Below are 19509 nucleotides of genomic sequence, written 5' to 3' on the forward strand. Positions count from 1 at the left end.
TCCCTTGATTTTACAAATAATCCTAAATCCCTTGGTAAGAGAAACAATATCAAAACCAAAGAAACTGGTTCTAAACAGTCTAGACATTTTTCGTCCAATCAGAATCAAGAACGGAAAACATGCTTACGCATAACGACGGTTGAGGGCGGAAAGTCATGCTTGAAGACACAGACCAATAGGAAGCGATCAACTTGCATACTGCATACATCAACGAAATCCAAGGGAAATTCGGTGTGCTCTATATATCATTCCCTTGGAAGACGGTTCAAACAACCTAACTTACAAAAATCAGACAAAATCTACAATAACTCAAAATTTTCTCTTCCAGTTATAGAAATAGATTCTAAAGTTAACTCTCCAATTAGATTAGATGGAAATTTGAATGAGTAGCAATGAAATCACTGTTATAAACCCAGAATTAGAAGCCATTACAAAAAACACACGGGATTCAAAAAATAACACAGTACTTTCTATTCTTTCAAAATTTCCAGGCCAACTATTTCCTACTATTAACCCTAATTAACAAATTATGTCCATCATTCCACGCGATTGTAAAGTCATCAAGAAATCCAAAGCGTTACCGGAATTATTTAACTTGGAAATTATTGCTTCCAATCTTGCGGTGGACGTCAATTTACTCAAATCAAAAGAGGCACTGCAGAAGAAAACAAACCTTAAGGAGGAACTGAAGAATTGGGGAAGTACTGAGCCCAATATGCCAATAACCTGTCACTGAAAGATGACTGCGTGTAGTTAGACGGACGGCTAGTCATTCCTCTACAACTACAAGTTCCGATCGAGACGAGAATGCACTTCTACCACCATGGGAAGAGAAATATGTTTGAGGCAGCGCGGGATGTATGGTACCCTTATTGTACCGTAGTCTGGCAGCGAAGGCCACGTACTGTCAACAGTGCACGGATGCGGGTAAGAACTTAAAAACTCTGTTACCCAAGGGAGACGTAGGAAAAGTCCCTGAACCAAGGGAACCGAATGAATTTCTACAGTTGGATTTCTGGGGGCCAATAAGCTACTTAAACGAAAGTAGGAAATATGTCTTAGTTGCTACAGACCGTTTTTCACAGTGGCCATCAGCGATGGTTACTACCACCAACACTTCCGATAAAGTTTTAAAATTTATCGGTAAAAACATCACTCAACATGGAGTACCTCGGAAAATTCACGTAGACCAGGGATCATATTTCACATCTAATGAGTTGAAAAGCTTCTGTAATAGCGAAGGTACCGAGCTAGTTTACTCCCCAGTGAACGATCACCGGGGCACGGGTTCAGTTGAAAGAACGATAGGAAGCCTGAAGAACTTTGTTCTCACCTATGCATCCGAAAAGGAGCATGAATCTTTAAAGTTTATGGTCGATAAAGCGTTGGGCGCGTTACGGTTTTCCCAAAAAAGCAACGACTCAGCTGACTCCTTTTGAAGCACACCATGGCCGGGAGACAAACACCACCTTACGTCACCTCACGAAAAAACCAAGTCTGATAAATCTAAACTGGGAAAACGTCTTAAAACAAAAACGTTTGAGTTTAGACGAAATTGACCCCGAAGTGAGCACGATCGCATTTCCCCAACACGCAAACTGGGGGAGAAATCAGACCTTGTGTACGCTCCGGCGTTAAGAAATGCACCTCTAATCCTCGATACCGACCAACAAATGGAGACTGGCCAAGAGAACGAATCGGTGACTCAGCCAACAATCCAAAGGAGTGGAAGTACAGGAGACCTCTACAAGCGTACTACCAGCCGACCCTAAATTGGTATAAACTCGTAAAATCTAATGATATTTCCGAATCTAAACATACCATCAAACTGAAAAACAGGTCTGTGCTTAGGAAAAAAGCCGTGAGTAAAACCGAAGAAGACTCTGCCAAAGAAACGAAAGCCGGCCACACTTAAAGAAAAGCTCGAAAGTGTAAAAAAAAGGTAACAGAAAGCCCAAAGTCAAAGCGGCCTAAAGCAAATAAGCCACCACCTTTAGTAGCATATCAATCCGAAAGCTCGGACAGTGAGGACCACCAACCATTAAGGACGTTACCAGCAAGACTACAAGTCGAGATTTCGGCAAGGCATGAGGCAATCGCGGCAGGACAAGGAACAAGTGGCAGGTCAACTCAGGAGGAGCACGGAACGGGAATGGGAGTGAGAACTAAAACTACAAAAGTCAAACGAGGAAAAGGGAACCGGACAGACAGGCGTTAGTTGCAAGGGAGTGCCTTACAAACAGCAGCCAAGTGGAAGAAGGAGAGTCAGGGAGCCAAAGTGAAAACTCAGGAACACGAAGGAGCACAAGAAGAAGAAAGCCAGTGGACAAAATGGGAGGAGTTATGATAGAGAATATCTAAGGGGTGGAGAAGATAAGGAAATATCCAGTGAAAGGCAACAAGTAAACTTCAAACTCATAACCCAGGGAGAGGGATGGCCATAAGCCTAAAAACTCAAATTCAAGTCCTGATGTGTTAGTTACGACGGCAGATCTAAAGGTCACTACATATTATTTTAAATTTAAATTACTATGTATTTAAAGTTTACATCCGTACGGAATTGTGAGGGGCTACATATATAATTTTGTTGCTATCCATTATGATTTATATTCTTGAGAGTTTAACTATTATGACTAAGTTCATATTAATTTGGTACCTGCCTGTCAGTCAGTCTAGGTCTGTCTAGTCTGCTATTTGTTGACCTCTAGTTCAATTTCTTCTTTATGCGAAGTAGAAACAAGTTGAATTTAATCTTTAACCGTAAAGTTTTAACTATTCCTTGTTACCGCATCTAAAGCAATATTTATTTTTAACAAAAATACGTTAATTTCTCCGTTAAAAATGACTGAAAAAGATGCTTAAAAACCAGTGGCAGACGATATAGAATCTACAACCAAAACTAACCAAAATAGATTCCTTGCTTATCATCTGTTTTAAAAACTGAATTGTTATCCTTACGAATATTGCAATGGAATGAATTAGTTTCAATTTCTTCTCTTAATTGATTGATTTTAATAAGTTGTTCTTAAAAAACAGTTTGCCGATTGTATTTTTTCCTAATTTAAGTGCTGGGAAATCATTTCGTAAATATCCAAAAACTAGTGCTTTTTGTTAATATTAAAATTTTGTGGCTTATAGACCAATTTGCATATAACAAACGTTACTCACTCGAAACAAGACCAAAAACAAAAAGTTTGTACCGGTTTTACTCGACACTGAAAAAACTTTTGGAATTTTTTTAATAAACATTGAAAGCTTTCAGATTGCTATATCACTCGGCCTAATCTGTTGATTCTTTGTGGATCTGATTTTGATAGAAAGTATGATAGAAAAAACTTAAATTCGCACGAAGAAAAGATTGTTACCCATTTTCAGCAGCCGCAAAAACAACATAAGTTGAAGCAGCATCTTGCAGCACCCCAAAAAGAATAAAAAAAGGACAACCGGTTACTGTGCTAGTAGCATAGAATGGTCCGACCATAATCTTTAAAAAGAACTATAAAAAGGTTTTTGTCTGCGTGGTTTTGAGATAGGGACCAGTTTTGAGTTTATGTATGTGCTACCAATTGTTCTAGATAGCCACCAGTTTGAGTTTATGTAAGTGCTATCAATTCTTCTTTCTGTCTGGGGACCTGTTGTCTTGACCTTGCGATCTCTAATGTCCGATGGGATCTGAAATAAAAGAGTGCAGTAAGATTTCGATTTGATGCCTAACCGTTTGTCTACAATACAATTTATTAACAACCTTTTTGATTTTCTACAGAAAAAAGGAGGGGGGAAAAATCCACTAAACATAGTAGCATTTTGGAAACACGAACGCCGGAACCTCCAGTCTATTGGGAGGAGTGGATAATTAAATTTCACTGGGGGATGATAGCAAAACACGACATTGATCCCGATGATTTCTGATTTGCGAGTACTCTAAATAGGGCGGCTATCACGGCGTTGCCTGAAGAAGTCAATGGAAAAAACCGTCTCGATTCAGAAAAGAAGTTAAAGTCTAATCTATATCTTTGTATCGGAGACGAGGCGCAACGGATATTCAAAGCACGAAAACCGACGGTTAACATTAAAACGGTACGGTACCCACGGGTCCTGGATGAGATCCTAAATGTTTTCCAACGTGAGAGGAATGTAACTCATGAACGGGGACTCTTCTACGGACGAAAACAACGCGAGAACGAAACGCTCGAAAAATTTCATGCGGAGCTAAGCGCCCTATCAGGAAGATGTGATTTTGCAAATGCGGCCGAAAATGTTTTTTGATATTTTCATTATGAATATGCGGGAATCGGATTGCCAACGAGAATTATCACGATCAACTAAGTTACCTGAGGAAGTTCACCGGATCGCCTTATCATATGAACGTGGTGAGCGCGCATACAAATCATATACGGGAAAACCAGCTTCATCAGCTCCGGCAATCTCAATAAAACAGGAACCGGTAAATAATATAAGAAGGGGACAAGGATTTTTTCGAGGTCGAGGACGTGGGAGACGTGGAGGATACACCCAAGGATCAAGTAGTAGTGGAGGAAGCGGAAATAACCGTAGGCGTTACAATTGCGACGCACCAAATTTTACCCTGGATCACATCGCTAGCTGTCCTGCAAAGGGAGCAACATGTAACTCCCTTTGGGACATTTTGAACGAACATGTCGAGGAATTAGAAGAGGTACTAACCAATGGAGAGGACGAGGACGAGTCGGATTGGTTAGGGAGGAAAATGAGCATCATCAGAGTACGCAGAACGTAAATGAATTAAATGAAGACCCAGTGTCGTGGGTGAAACAGCAGGGGTGCGGGGAAAATGAATCCATGACGTCCGGGAAGAAGATGTGGTTGTGGATAGATAGTGGATCCCCAATGACTATTTTCAGCATAAACGACCTAAAAACAACGTTAGGTAAAGCAAATATTCAACTACAGCCGTCAAAAGAGGAACTTCTGGATAACAATAACAATCGAATAAACATACTGGGGAAGGTAACAGTGATGATGTCATTAAATGGCTGGACAGCACCAGCACAAGTGTCAGTAATATCCGGAAATCATCAGTCAATCCTGGGGCGCGATCTGATGGGCACCATGGGCCTCGAGTTAGTCCAACGGAAGAAAATGATGGGAATCACAGGGGAAGGGATCAGTCAAGAGGAGGAGGAATACGACGAATTGCAAACATACTTCTGTAAGTTCTATCCAAATTTGTTTACTAAGGATAGGGAAGATCCGGAATGCGAAACTAAGAGCTGAATTGTTTGAAAATTTAAAGCCTATACAACAAAAAGGTGGCAGGGTGCCAATCAGTCTACAAGATAAGGTGGATAAAAAAATTCATCGGCTGATGAATGAAGGGCATATCGTAAAACTACAAGAGTGCTCAGATAAGTATTTCGTCTCTCCTATCGTCATTACAGTGAAAAAAGACGGAAGTATAAAATTAGCACTGGAACCAAGAGAATTGAACAAACAGGTACACAAGAATAAGTACCAAATGCCAAATATTGACGAATTAATTGATGGAGTAAGTCAAATTATCGCGGAAAAAAAATCGGGGAACGTATACTTTACAACATTGGATTTCACATATGCGTACGGACAAGTCGCATTAGAACAAAAAACGAGGGAGCAATGCAATTTCTCACTAGTCGGTGGTAAATCCACGGGGACTTATCGTTTTAAAAACGGATTTTACGGACTTACGTCAATGCCGGCGGAATTCCAGAAGGTAAAGGATAATTTAATTAAGGAGTTCCCACAAGCTAACGCGTTTATTGATGATATCTTAATTGCTTCAAAAGGAGCTAAGATCGAACACATTGCGTTGGTGGAAAAGATATTGAAAAAGCTGGATGTCTCAATGTCGCGTTAAAATTGCGAAAAAGCGAATTTGCGAAAACGGAGTGCGAATGGCTCGGGTTTCGAATTGGGGAAAGTGGTATCACGCCCTTAGTAAGAAAAACATAAGCAATAGAAGACTTGAAAACCCCAAAATCTTGAAAGCAGTTGAAATCTTTGATGGGTTCACTACACAGCTTACACAAATTTTTACCCAAACTCGCAGAATTAAGCGCACCGTTTAGGCCACTACTACGTCAAAATAACGATTTTGTCCTGACACCCGTTTGCGAAAATGCGTTCCAACAATTAAAATCGCTAGTGAAAAATATTTTCGAACTACGACACTTCGACATTCACCGTGAAACTAGAATTATTTGTGACGCTAGTCACGATGGCCTAGGGGCCGTTTTAGAACAGTATAGCGCATCCGGGTGGCACCCGATTTCGTTTGCATCCCGTTATCTTAATCCGGCTGAGAAAAAATACTCCACAAACGAATTAGAATTACTCGTGGTAGTGTGGGCCACGAAAGATTTTCAAAATTATATATACGGTCGGTATTTCACAGTCATATCTGACCATAAAGCGCTACTTACGTTGCTGAATTCGTCACCGAAAGGAAATAAAACGTTTTTCAGTCGATTAACTCGATGGTATAATCGACTGGTGCCATACGACTTTAAAGTTGAACGTAGACAATGGTCAAAATTGGGGATGGCTGACTATTTGTCTCGGTTTCCGTCCGCAGAGGCACCCGAGACAAGTCATTACGATGAAAATTTTACAGTAGGGAAGATAAGAATGATAAACGCGGCGTTGAGGCCCAAGGATAAAATGAAGCCTAGGGGTCAGGAAGTGAATAACATCAAGCCAAAACCGACGGTAGGGGGCAAACAGTCATGTTTCGACACAGCGAAATCAGTTTCATCCAATGAGAATGAAAGAAAATACGAATATGCAAACATTCACCGTGAGCACGAACGCTCAATAGAGGGCGTGTTTACATGCAACCGGCGGTTAACCAATCAGCGTCGAGATATTTGCATACCGGCGGAAATATGCAAATACCGAAGAATGAGATTCAGACTTTGTTCTCATTGCTTAAATTACAGTTGCAAGCATAAAAAAATGATCAAATACTATCGCAATCCTTCCAGTTCAACTAATTACAACAGCAAGCCTTCTACGTTGAAAATTTACAGTTGCAAACCACCCATCTTACAAGATTACAGTGAAGAGCCACTTACTTTGAAGATTTACAGTAGCAAAGATTACAGTGATAAGCCATTTACTTTAAAAAATTACAGTAGCAAAACCCTAATTCGGAATAACTTGAGTAACTCAAAATATTTAAAAAAATGAGCAATTCGCCTGAGAAAATGATCCTCCAACTTCGGCTATAGTCAAAACATCAACTAATTTGGGAAATGTGAATCTAAACGTTGTACTGAACCGCCTAAATCAACCTCCTAGCGTTAGTTTGGATTCCGATATTGAAATGATACCACCCGAAAAACTTGATTTTAAACAGACTAATTCTAAAAAACTAAATACAATTATATCTTTTCCACACCAGTTCCCCGGTTTATCTTACCCACTTGTACAAAATGAAAATTGAATCTACTCTATAGTGCCATCGGATAGTAAAATAGTGAAGAAAATTGAACACCCTGAAGTGTTGAATTTAAAATTGATTGAAGCAAACATTGAAAAAGACCCAATTATGAAAACCATCAGACATAACATCAGAGACAAAAACCCACGAGCAAAGGAGTTTATTACAAGATTAGGACAATACTACGCCCAGCATTACAACGATTTCGCAGTACGTGAGAATTGCCTGTGGATGGACGGCCGGTTAGCAATACCGAAGGATCTATCATCAGCAACTCTGAACCGCCTACATTACAACCATCATGGGCGGGACAAAATGTTCGCTGCCGCAAAGGACGTGTGGATTCCCCTGATGCATCGAAATATCGCGGCCACAGCAAAATACTGCAAAAGTTGCTTAGAAGCAGGTAAAAACCTTAAACCGGAGATTCCGAAAAGTGACATGGGGGAAACGTATGTTCCTAAGGAACCAAATGATTTGGTCCAATTATATTTCTGGGGTCCAGTAATTATGTAAGGGGTCGGAAAAAGTATGTACTTGTAGCAGTAGATACCTTCTCGCATTGGCCGTCGGCGTATGTTTGTTCAAGCAATAAATCGAAAAATGTATTGAAGTTCCTAAGGAAGTACATAAATACTCATGGACACCCAAAAAAATTGCACATGGATCAAGCCACGTGGTGATGAAGCGCATATCGTAAAATTACAAGAGTGCTCAGATAAGTATTTTGTCTCTCCTATCGTCATTACAGTGAAAAAAGACGGAAGTATAAAATTAGCACTGGAATCAAGAAAATTGAACAAACAGGTACACAAGAATAAGTACCAAATGCCAAGTGTTGACGAATTAATAGACAGAGTAAGTCAGATTATCGCGAAAAAAAAATCGGGGAATGTATACTTTACAACACTGGATTTCACATAAGCGTACGGACAAGTCGCATTAGAACAAAAAACGAGCAGCAATGCAATTTCTCACTAGTCGGTGGTAAATCCACGGGGACTTATCGTTTTAAAAACGGATTTTATGGACTTACGTCAATGCCGGCGGAATTCCAGAAGGTAAATGATAATTTAATTAAGGAGTTCCCCCAAACTAACGCGTTTATTGATGATATCTTAATTGCTTCAAAAGGAGCTAAGATCGAACACATTGCGTTGGTGGAAAAAATATCGAAAAAGCTGGATGTCTCCAATGTCGCGTTGAAATTGCGAAGATGCAAATTTGCGAAAACGGAGTGCAAATGGCTCAGATGTCAAATTGGGGAAAGTGGTATCACGCCCTTAGTAAGAAAAACACAAGCAATAGAAGACTTGAAAACCCCAAAATCTTGAAAGCAGTTGAAATCTTTGATGGGTTCACTACACAGTTTACACAAATTTTAACCCAAACTCGCAGAATTAAGCGCACCGTTAAGGCCACTACTAAGTGAAAATAACGATTTTGTCTGGACACCCATTTGCGAAAATGCGTTCAAACAATTAAAATCGCTAGTGGAAAATATTGTCGAACTACGACACTTCGACATTCACCGTGAAACTAGAATTATTTGTGACGCTAGTCACGATGGCCTAGGGGCCGTTTTAGAACAGTATGGCGCATCCGGGTGGCACCCGATTTCGTTTGCATCCCGTTATCTTAATCCGGCTGAGAAAAAATACTCCACAAACGAATTAAAATTACTCGCGGTAGTGTGGGCCACGGAAGATTTTCGAAATTATATATACGGTCGGTATTTCACAGTCATATCTGACCATAAAGCGCTACTTACGTTGTTGAATTCGTCACCGAAAGGAAATATAACGTTTTTCAGTCGATTAACTCGATGGTATGATCGACTGGTGCCATACGACTTTAAAGTTGAACATAAACAAGGGTCGAAATTGGGGATGGCTGACTATTTGTCTCGGTTTCCGTCCGCAGAGGCACCCGAGACAAGTCATTACGATGAAAACTTTACAGTAGCAAAGATAAGAATGATAAACGCGGCGTTGAGGCCCAAGGATAAAATTAAGCCTAGGGGTCACGAAGTGAATAACATCAAGCCAAAACCGACGGTAGGGGGCGAACAGTCATGTTTCGACACAGCGAAATCAGTTTCATCCAATGAGAATGAAAGAAAAGACGAATATGCAAACATTCACCGTGAGCACGAACGCTCAATAGAGGGCGTGTTTACATGCAACCGGCAGTTAACCAATCAGCGTCGAGATATTTGCATACCGGCGGAAATATGCAAATACCGAAGAACGAGATTCAGACTTTGTTTTCATTGCTTAAATTACAGTTGCAAGCATAAAAAAATGATCAAATACTATCGCAATCCTTCCAGTTCAACTAATTACAACAGCAAGCCTTCTACGTTGAAAATTTACAGTTGCAAACCAACCATTTACAAGATTACAGTGAAGAGCCACTTACTTTGAAGATTTACAGTAGCAAAGATTACAGTGAAAAGCCATTTACTTTAAAAAATTACAGTAGCAAAACCCTAATTCGGAATATCTTGAGTAACTCAAAATATTTAAAAAAATGAGCAATTCGCCTGAGAAAATGATCCTCCAACTTCGGCTATAGTCAAAACATCAACTAATTTGGGAAATGTGAATCTAAACGTTGTACTGAACCGCCTAAATCAACCTCCTAGCGTTAGTTTGGATTCCGATATTGAAATGATACCACCCGAAAAACTTGATTTTAAACAGACTAATTCTAAAAAACTAAATACAATTATATCTTTTCCACACCAGTTCCCCGGTTTATCTTACCCACTTGTACAAAATGAAAATTGAATCTACTCTATAGTGCCATCGGATAGTAAAATAGTGAAGAAAATTGAACACCCGGAAGTGTTGAATTTGAAATTGTTTGAAGCAAACATTGAAAAAGACCCAATTATGAAAACCATCAGAGATAACATCAGAGACAAAAACCCACGAGCAAAGGAGTTTATTACAAGATTAGGACAATACTACGCCCACCATTACAACGATTTCGCAGTACGTGAGAATTGCCTGTGGATGGACGGCCGGTTAGCAATACCGAAGGATCTATCATCAGCAACACTGAACCGCCTACATTACAACCATCATGGGCGGGACAAAATGTTCGCTGCCGCAAAGGACGTGTGGATTCCCCTGATGCATCGAAATATCGCGGCCACAGCAAAATACTGCAAAAGTTGCTTAGAAGCAGGTAAAAACCTTAAACCGGAGATTCCGAAAAGTGACATGGGGGAAACGTATGTTCCTAAGGAACCAAATGATTTGGTCCAATTAGATTTCTGGGGTCCAGTAAATTATGTAAGGGGTCGGAAAAAGTTTGTACTTGTAGCAGTAGATACCTTCTCGCATTGGTCGTCGGCGTATGTTTGTTCAAGCAATAAATCAAAAAATGTATTGAAGTTCCTAAGGAAGTACATAAAAACTCATGGGGACCCAAGGAAATTGCACATGGATCAAGCCAAGTGGTTTTTCTCTAACGAATTTCAAAATTTCTGTAACTACGAAGGTATCGAACTTATTTAATCTCCGGTTAAGGATCATCGTGCGACAGGAATGGTTGAACGGACTATTGGGTGGATAAAAAATTACGTGTTGACTTATCTTCAGGAAAATAAAAACTACAAGTTTGGAGCAATGATATCCCGTGCGCTTAGTGCATTGCGTTTCGTGCCACATTCTAAAACAAAATAACGCCTTTCGAAGCATACCATGGCCGAGAAGCAAATACAGCACTTCGAAATTTAACAAAAAAGCCGTCATTGAAAAACTTAAATTGGAACAATGTTGTTAACCAAAAGTTATCTTGATTGGACAAGGCGGGAAACCTCCCGAAAGTTGAACTCACCCTAGATTGGGAGAAGAGAAGTGATTTAGTGCACGCCCCTCAAAATAGGAAAGCTCCAATCATTTTGGATGATGATGTGGTAGCGGATCCCAAGGCTCCGGAAGTTGTTGACCCCAAGGAACTAAGTCCACCCAAAACTCCAACATGGCTCAAAAAGCACAAAACAAGTTCCACGACCGTATATCAGAGGACCTGGAAGACGGATCCAAAGGACCCAAGAAGGTATAAACGTTTGCCATTGAAAATTGAAAAATTGACTAAGCATACGGTGCAAATGGAATAAGGGTCGTTACTAAGGCGGAGTGGTGTGTCTTTTAAATCGGCGGCTGAAGAAAGCCTAATTGAGAGTAGAAGCGAGGAGTGCACCCCAGGACCGAGTAGAAATGTACTTAGTACCCCGGCCCCAAGCGAATTCAACAAGTATAAGCGCAAAGCCGAGAAGGTCCGAACCGCAATGGAAAACGCAAGAAGATCGACGGAACAACGGATAGTGGTATACAGTGCGGACGAGAGCGAGGACGACGACGACGAAGATAGTGAGTGGGAAATCGAGCGAAGTGAACCAATTATAGGTGCGGCGAACGAAGGAAAGGATGTACCGTCGGTTAGGGAGAATTCACCACGATCCGTCGGTGGAAAACGAAATAAAAACCAGACGCGGAGTTGACAAAATGGGGGGTTATGATCCACCGAATAGAACACAAATGAGGAAACTGACAAGAAAAGAGAAAAATAAACCTTAAGAGAGGTTTGGCAAGTGAGAAAACTCAACGTAAACTAAAACTTAACTAGTACATTTATACAATACCAAATAGTAACAAAAAGTTGATAAATTTTATCTACGCTCTAAAATTTATTTGTGGTTGCCCGAATGAGATAGGGACCAGTTTTGAGTTTATGTAAGTGCTATCAATTGTTCTAGATAGACACCAGTTTGAGTTTTTGTAAGTGCTATCAATTCTTCTTTCTGTCTGGGACCTGTTGTCTTGACCTTGCGATCTCTAATGTCCGATGGGATCTGAAATAAAAGAGTGCAGTAAGATTTCGATTTGATGCCTAACAGTTTGTCTACAATACAACTTATTAACAACCTTTTTGATTTTCTACACTTACGACTTTAACAGTTTGATGAAAGGATGTGACTAAAAATTTTAGTTTAGGAATATTCGACAGTCATAGTAAAACTAGTAAATTGAACAAAAACAATTGTAGAAAGTTGACTAAAAAACCAAAAAACCAAAGACAAAATTTCTTTTTTTCTTCAAATTTTCAGAAACATTTTGAATGTTTTGAAGACTTTGGTTCCCAATAAAGCGCTAAAAACTACAACAACCATTTTTCCTTGCCCAAAACTAAGTTTCCAGGACTTAAATTAAGCATAAATTATTTGTTGTAAGCATGCTCGAATCACGACTGAAAGGGCTTAACTTTTGTATATCACTCGACCCAATCCGATTATCATTAGTGGTACCTGATTTTGGGGTTGAAAACAAACAGAAGAAAAAAACTAAAACACACCCGAATACAAAGTTTTCCTCCGTTTTTTCAAATGGTCAGAACAAAAATCGCATCTACATTTTCCTAGACATGAGCACCATATAGCCGTTCTCCGTTAGAAGCTGAAGAGACAAATTTTAGTATTCTTAGTATTCATCAATCTAACCTTGAATTGTCTAAAACGCCCAAATACTCTCTTGTCAAGAAAGAGTCAACCAAGTCAAATTTCAGAGTCTTTGTTGCCATGACGACGGAAAAGTCCGGATGATTGGTCCAGCAAGCTGCAATAGTCGAAATCGCGTCTATGTCTGAAACTTTCAAACCCTGAGAGGCGCTAGTTTGCTCTAAGAACTGGACAAAAATTGTTTCTGGTTCAAATCTAGGTGGGTTATCGTTGATATCCTGGACAAAGATCTTCAAATTACACGTTGAAGTTAGGGGAGTTGGCGAGTAATCTTCATCTGAAACTTCGAATATTAAACTGTACTGTTTTAATTCGCTTTCAAAATCCAAAATTGGGTTCATAAGTTCGAGACGACCATTGTCGCCAGTGTTTCCAGAGGCCCCGGTGAAAGGGTCAATTGCAAAAATGTCCCCAGCTGAGGAATACAGGAGCTTAAATTTCAAGGCATTTGTAATTCCTGAGGCAACGTAGTCATAATCGGTTACGTAATTATCCCGTTCCAGAATTGAAACCACCAATTTTGAAGCGTTTTCGTTGACTGGAATATTAAGCAAAGTACTGTCGCAAAATGGTGGATGTTCATTAATGTTTATGATTTCAATTGTAAATTCTAAACTTTGAAAATTGGTTCCATCACTGACTGAAATGATTATTTGGTCAAACTTTCCGTCCTCGTAATCAAATTCGGTTGCCAGGTAAAAATGCCCTGTATCGTGCGCCAAGAAATACTGAGGCTTAATAGGGTTTGACCGGTTACTCTTTACTGATTCAATCATGAATTCAAAAACTGTCGCTGAACTGTCCAGGTCGCTTGCTTGTATTTGCAGTAGCAACGAACCAATAGGCGTGTTTTCGGGGAAGCTCAAAATTGTCCCATTTCTCTGAACAATTTCAGGCGGATCATCATTTTGTTTTGTTACGACAACCGACACGAGGGCAGTCGATGACAATTGGTAACTCGGCTCGGCGTTGTCGGTTGCACGAATTAACAGCTTGTAGTTTGATTGGACGTCGGCATCAAGTGTTTCAGATAATGTAAGTTGGTTACCGTTCATGTAAAACAAATTATCGTGTTTTTCAGATATCATTTCATAATTAATGGTTCCATTATTTCCAGAGTCTCGGTCATAAGCGTAGAGGAGCTTAAGAACAGTACCAACTGTGACATTATCAATTACATTCACGACATAAGTCGCAGGGTTGAAAATGGGTCGATTGTCGTTTACGTCTAGTAAATTTATTGTCACGTTGATGACCGATGAAAGCGAATCAGAGCTGTTGATAACATTGTCAAAAACCCGAACTTCGAACCCGTATTTTCGCGGAAAGAAATCATAGTCAACACAACCGCCCAAAATTATTTCGCCCGTTCTTTTGTCGACATTGAAAATTTCCGAGCTGTCGTTGGCAGCATTGACCATTTCAAAGAAAATCTTTCCATGTGCTTGTGTTGGTCTGTCGCAATCGCTCGCTTGTAAAAAGAAGCTTAAGGGTCCTATCGAAGTATCTTCGGGGATACTTGTTTCATAAAAACCTGAAGGCGGCATAGAAAATTGAGGCGCGCATTCATTTTCAGGGAGAACTTGCAAATACAAATCTATATTAACACAGTTATTGCCAGTCAACACTTGTCCATCGCAGATTCTCAAAGTCAAATTATGATAGGTTTTCGTTTCATAGTCTAAAGATTTCACAAGTTCGATGTTCGAACCGGACATTTGGAAATTTTCATCTTGATTTCCAGCGTAGATTACATAACTGGAAAACGGAGGCTCTCCGACATCGGTGTCTGAACAGATAGTGTCAAGGTCGATTAATGTTAAGGGAACGGTTTGTAATTCGGAAAGTTCCAATGTTATATAATAGTCACATTCGGGCATTGAGTCAATTACATCATACACATTTATGGTGACCGTAGCGGTGGCACTTCTCCTCAAACTTTGTGAACGATCACGAGCTAGAACTTGAAGCTCAAAAACGGCTGGATTTGTCAATGGAATGAAACTATCAACATCAATACTGTTCAAAATTTTTAATTCACCACTTGAACTATCGATTTCAAATTTTCCAAGCCTGTTTCCGGAAATGATTGACAGATCAATGGAACCGTCTAGACCTGAATCTAAGTCGTCTGCTGACACCTGACAAGCTAAGTCTCCTACTAAAGCGTTTTCGGTAATATTGCATTCGTAATTAGTCAAAGAAAACATCGGGTCGAATTCGTTCACAGGGTCAATCGAGATCGTAAGTGAAATAGTTGTCGTATGAACTGCTCCAGAATCCGAAATGTGAATAACCAAAGTGTATTTCGAACTTGTTTCGTAATCTAGAGTCACCGCTGATTTCACTTTCAGTTCATTTCTGGTTACAGGGTCTAGCTCGAAATCATCCAACGGCGCTGTAGAAACGATTGAATAAACTCGGTTAGCTGCAGAATCGACGATGGTATCTTCATCGGAGCACACAACTGTGAGTAATGCTCCGTCGGCATTTGTGAAATTTTCAGGTATTTTTACCGTTTGGCCGGACGGATTACATACTGGCGGGTTGTCATTTATATCATTCAAATTTACGCTCAACATTGCAGATGTTTCTAGACCACCGCCATCTTTAACTGCAATTTCCAAGGCGTAGCTGCCAATACTTTCGCGGTCCAGAGTTTTTGCTGTTTTTATTTCCCCTGAAAACTCTTCAATTCGGTAATGCCCATCGGAATTTCCATTTGTAAAATAGAACCTCAAGTTTCCAAAATCATCGGAATCTGAATCGGTCGCAGTTGTGTTAAATATGGAGGTTCCAATCGCCAACGTCTCGTCAATGTTAATTCCAATCGGTAAGTTGGCCAGATTCGGAGCCACTTCATTGACATTTGTGATCTCAACATCTACAAAAATCTGAAGAGTAGAAAAACTACCCACGTTTCCATTGTTGTCCCTGAGGTTCAGAGTCACCGAGTAAGAGACATCAGTCAAAGCTTCGAAGTCAACAGGTCCGATGAAGCTTAAAGTCACGGTTGACCCGGTGGCACTTGCAGTTATCCACGCAACATTTGATGAAACGGAGTATGACGTCACGCCGATGTTGTTCATTGAACCTGTCGCGTCTCTTCCATTACAAGTGATTGTTCCTATTGTTCCAGAAGCCGACGCAGTTTCAGCTAGCTGGAAGAAAAAACTCTCTTCAGAAGCTCCACAAGTCATCTGCTCGTCATTTTCGTCCGTAACTACAATTGTGATTAGTTCAGTTGTTGAACTTAGAGGTGAACCCATGTCGCTTACAAGAACAGTCAATGAGAACGTTGTTGATGCCTCGTAATCAAGAACAGTCCTCGATTTTACAACCCCTGTCGTGTATCCAATTGAGAAGCTCGGATTTGTCGTTGTTATGGTGTATCGCAAAGTCCCATCTGGAGAATCACTGGCATCCGCGTCAGTTGCTGTAGCTGTTCCTACTGTTGTTCCGACCAAAGCCGACTCGCTTACACTGAAAATTGTGCCAGAAGCCCAAACCGGCGCAAACTCGTTTTCAGGAAGTACTTCAATGAATACAGTTGAAGTTCCAGTAAGTGCGGGAGTCCCGGAGTCCACTGCCAAAAGTCGGATCTCGTATGATCGAGATCCTAAATCATAATCCAAACCTAAGTCACCATTAATAGTCAAAGAACCAGCGCCGTACACAAAACTTGACGATTCAGTTCCTCCGTTAAAAGCCGGATCTATAGAAACTGTTAAAACATTGTTTGGGGCAGTCGCGTCGGCATCCGATGTAGTGATGGCAAGAGTCGAAATTGATGCTTCGGAAACAGAGATTGAATAGGCTGCACTCCCAAAATCAGGCGAGTTATCGTTGACGTCATTAACGGAAACTGCAACCGAAGCATCAGAATAACCAACAATACCGGGCGCTAGTCCTGCCTCGTTTTTGTCGATGTATGCTCTTACTGTTACCAAATACGTGTTTTTCAGCTCATAATCTAGTGATTTTGCTGTGTATAGTTTTCCATTTATCGGATCAATTGAGAACTCGGCGGAATTTACAAGCGTGTATACAATATTCACGCCTTCCGTTGTTGTTGTTACATCGCCGAGTAAGCTTCCCGCGTTCAAATTTTCATCAATGGTAAACGTGTAAGAACTAGGAGTGAAAACTGGATCGGATGAAACTGATTTGTTCACATATATACTCACGCCTACTGTTGTATTCAAAGCATTTGTCGGCTGATCTGTTAAAAGAATTTTTACATAATAGAAGTTCAAAATTGCGTAATCGAGAGATCCTCCACTGAAAGTCAATCGATTACCCGACATCGCAAAGCTTGGAGTACCGGAATACGACGCGTCGCTGTTGACTTCGGCAACTTGGTACCCAATCGAGCTACCATCCTCGGAATCCGAGCAGCTCAGAGTCGCAATGTTGCCCGAAGTTATACTTGGGTCGTCAAACACGACTGAAATCAAGTGATAGTCGTCACAAGTCGGATAAATATCGTTGATGTTTGTAATCGTTATTGTATAAGTCGTAGATGTTGATTTGTGTCCAGGCTCTGTGCCCAGATCCTTAGCAAAGATGTTGAGGATTACTTCATAAGGCCAAATCATTTCGTCATAGTTTAATTCTGCCGAGACAATAATTTTTCCCGATGCAGAAACTTCGAAATATTCATTCCTTGGCTCAATGTAGTATTCGATTACACCGTCTCCAGTCGTGGGAGAGTCGGCGTCTGTCGCTGAAACGACTGTCGACAACACGCTTCCGAGAGGCGTGTCTTCGGGTATCGTTTCGAAGTAAGGCGCGCTCACGAATATAGGGGAGAACTCGTTAATGGGCTTCAAGGTCACGCCAACATTGACAGTCGTAGAAAGAGGACTGAACGCCTGGTCAGTTGCCACAACTTGTAAGTTGTAGACTTTGGACACCGCCATATTGTCGAAGTCGAGTGACGTCATCGAGATAACACCAGTTGTCGGATCAATGGAAAAAACTGAGCTGAAGTCGTTGACCAATGAGAAACGTATTTGAGCGTTTACTCCCGAATCTTTATCTGTTGCCGATACAGTCAGCAAGTTGGGCGCCACCACGCTGTCGTATGCCATTACTGTATATGCATTCTGGTCAAAAATCGGGTAGTTATCATTTAGATCGTCAACAGAAATACTAACGGTACAAGTAACCGAGTTTCCGGCACCATCAACGGCGATAATATTAAAATCATAACTAGAAACCAACTCAGCGTCCAGTTTAGCTTTGTTAGTTATGATTCCAGTTTGATGATCGATTCGAAATTTGTCGAGGTGTTCGTAAATATAGTAAGTGTCTGAGTCTGGAGAGATTCCGTGAACATTCGTCAAATCGACCGCGTCGGTTGCTTGCACTTGCACAATAGCACTGTTGCTCAGAGTATTTTCGTCAATATTTGCAAAATACGCTAAAAAAGCAGAAAAATTATATTTTCCCATAATAACCAGTCCAAACCATTACCATAATAACTAGTCCAAAACCAGCACAGCTGTTTATGCGAGACGAGAATTAGGCTTACTTGTTGAGATGCATGTCGGAGATTGTTCATCCACTGGGTTTACAGTGACTGTTACATAACAGGGTAAACTATTCACTCCATCCGAAACAGTTGCTGTGGCCGAATGCGCACTAAGCACTTCAAAGTCCATCTAAGCAAACGGAAATTACGAGAAGAGATATTCTGATGACATGAGTTGTTTTTATACATGTATAGTTTTTCAAAAAGCATAAGCGAAATTTTTTTTAGTCAGTAAATAGTCCACTTAGGGTCGGTCAGGCAAAATGGATGTCTTGAAATAGTACCATTGGGGGACCCTCTGACGACCCAAAGGGTCCCACTGTGGTACTACCCTTTCGTAACACAGGGGGACCCTTTGGGTCCTCAGAGGGTCCCCCTATTTTACTTTTTCAAGAGATCCATTTTGCCTGACCAACCATGAATGGATTATTTACTAACTCAAAAAGAAGTTTGCGTAAGCTCATTGAAAAGTTTTACATGTATAAAGTTGTGAATTACGAAAAAGAGAAGCTCCTTAAGAATTCACAAAAAGTTTTTGACGCTATCTAGACTGCGGAAATTTTCCCTGAATTGATTGGCAGATATATAAAGACCAATAGTTTTTACCGTTACGGAATTATTAAAAGTATCAGATCTTGTTAATTATCCCCCTTTTGGTCTTTGTTAACTATCCCCCCCCCCTATGCATATATTATTTTTGACAGCAACTTCTGTATAATATAAGCATTTCAAAATGTCAACAATTAACTCAGTTTTCGTTTTGGCGCGTTCGTATTTGTTTTACTCACTCCTCTTCATGTAATACCTACGTAAAAAAATTTCCATTAAAAATATTTTCTGAAAAATGTTTTAAGCTATTGAAAATGTGATAGCCAAAATTGAATTTCTGAAAAACGAAATAGTGAGGGGGGATGGGAAATAGGTTACAATATTCAAAGTATCAAAATCAAATAAAAAAGAAACTACTTGAAACTCTTTTTTTTTAAA

At 40.3% G+C, this 19509-nt stretch overlaps 1 protein-coding gene across 1 annotated transcript in view; it reads right to left on the minus strand.

The window, feature by feature from the left end:
- The window catches only part of LOC134846732 (protocadherin Fat 4-like), a 38532-nt gene extending 19880 nt beyond the window's left edge, over positions 1-18652 (minus strand). The window contains exons 1-2 of the mRNA XM_063864118.1: positions 18523-18652; positions 12969-18411 (exon numbers count right to left, since the gene is read on the minus strand). Coding sequence (XP_063720188.1) covers positions 12969-18411; positions 18523-18652 — 5573 coding nt within the window. The remainder of the gene's footprint in view (positions 1-12968; positions 18412-18522) is intronic.
- Positions 18653-19509: the final 857 nt, after the last annotated feature.

The sequence above is a fragment of the Symsagittifera roscoffensis genome, chromosome 5, assembly GCF_963678635.1.
Source record: "Symsagittifera roscoffensis chromosome 5, txSymRosc1.1, whole genome shotgun sequence".
NCBI classification, from domain to species: Eukaryota; Metazoa; Xenacoelomorpha; order Acoela; family Convolutidae; genus Symsagittifera; species Symsagittifera roscoffensis.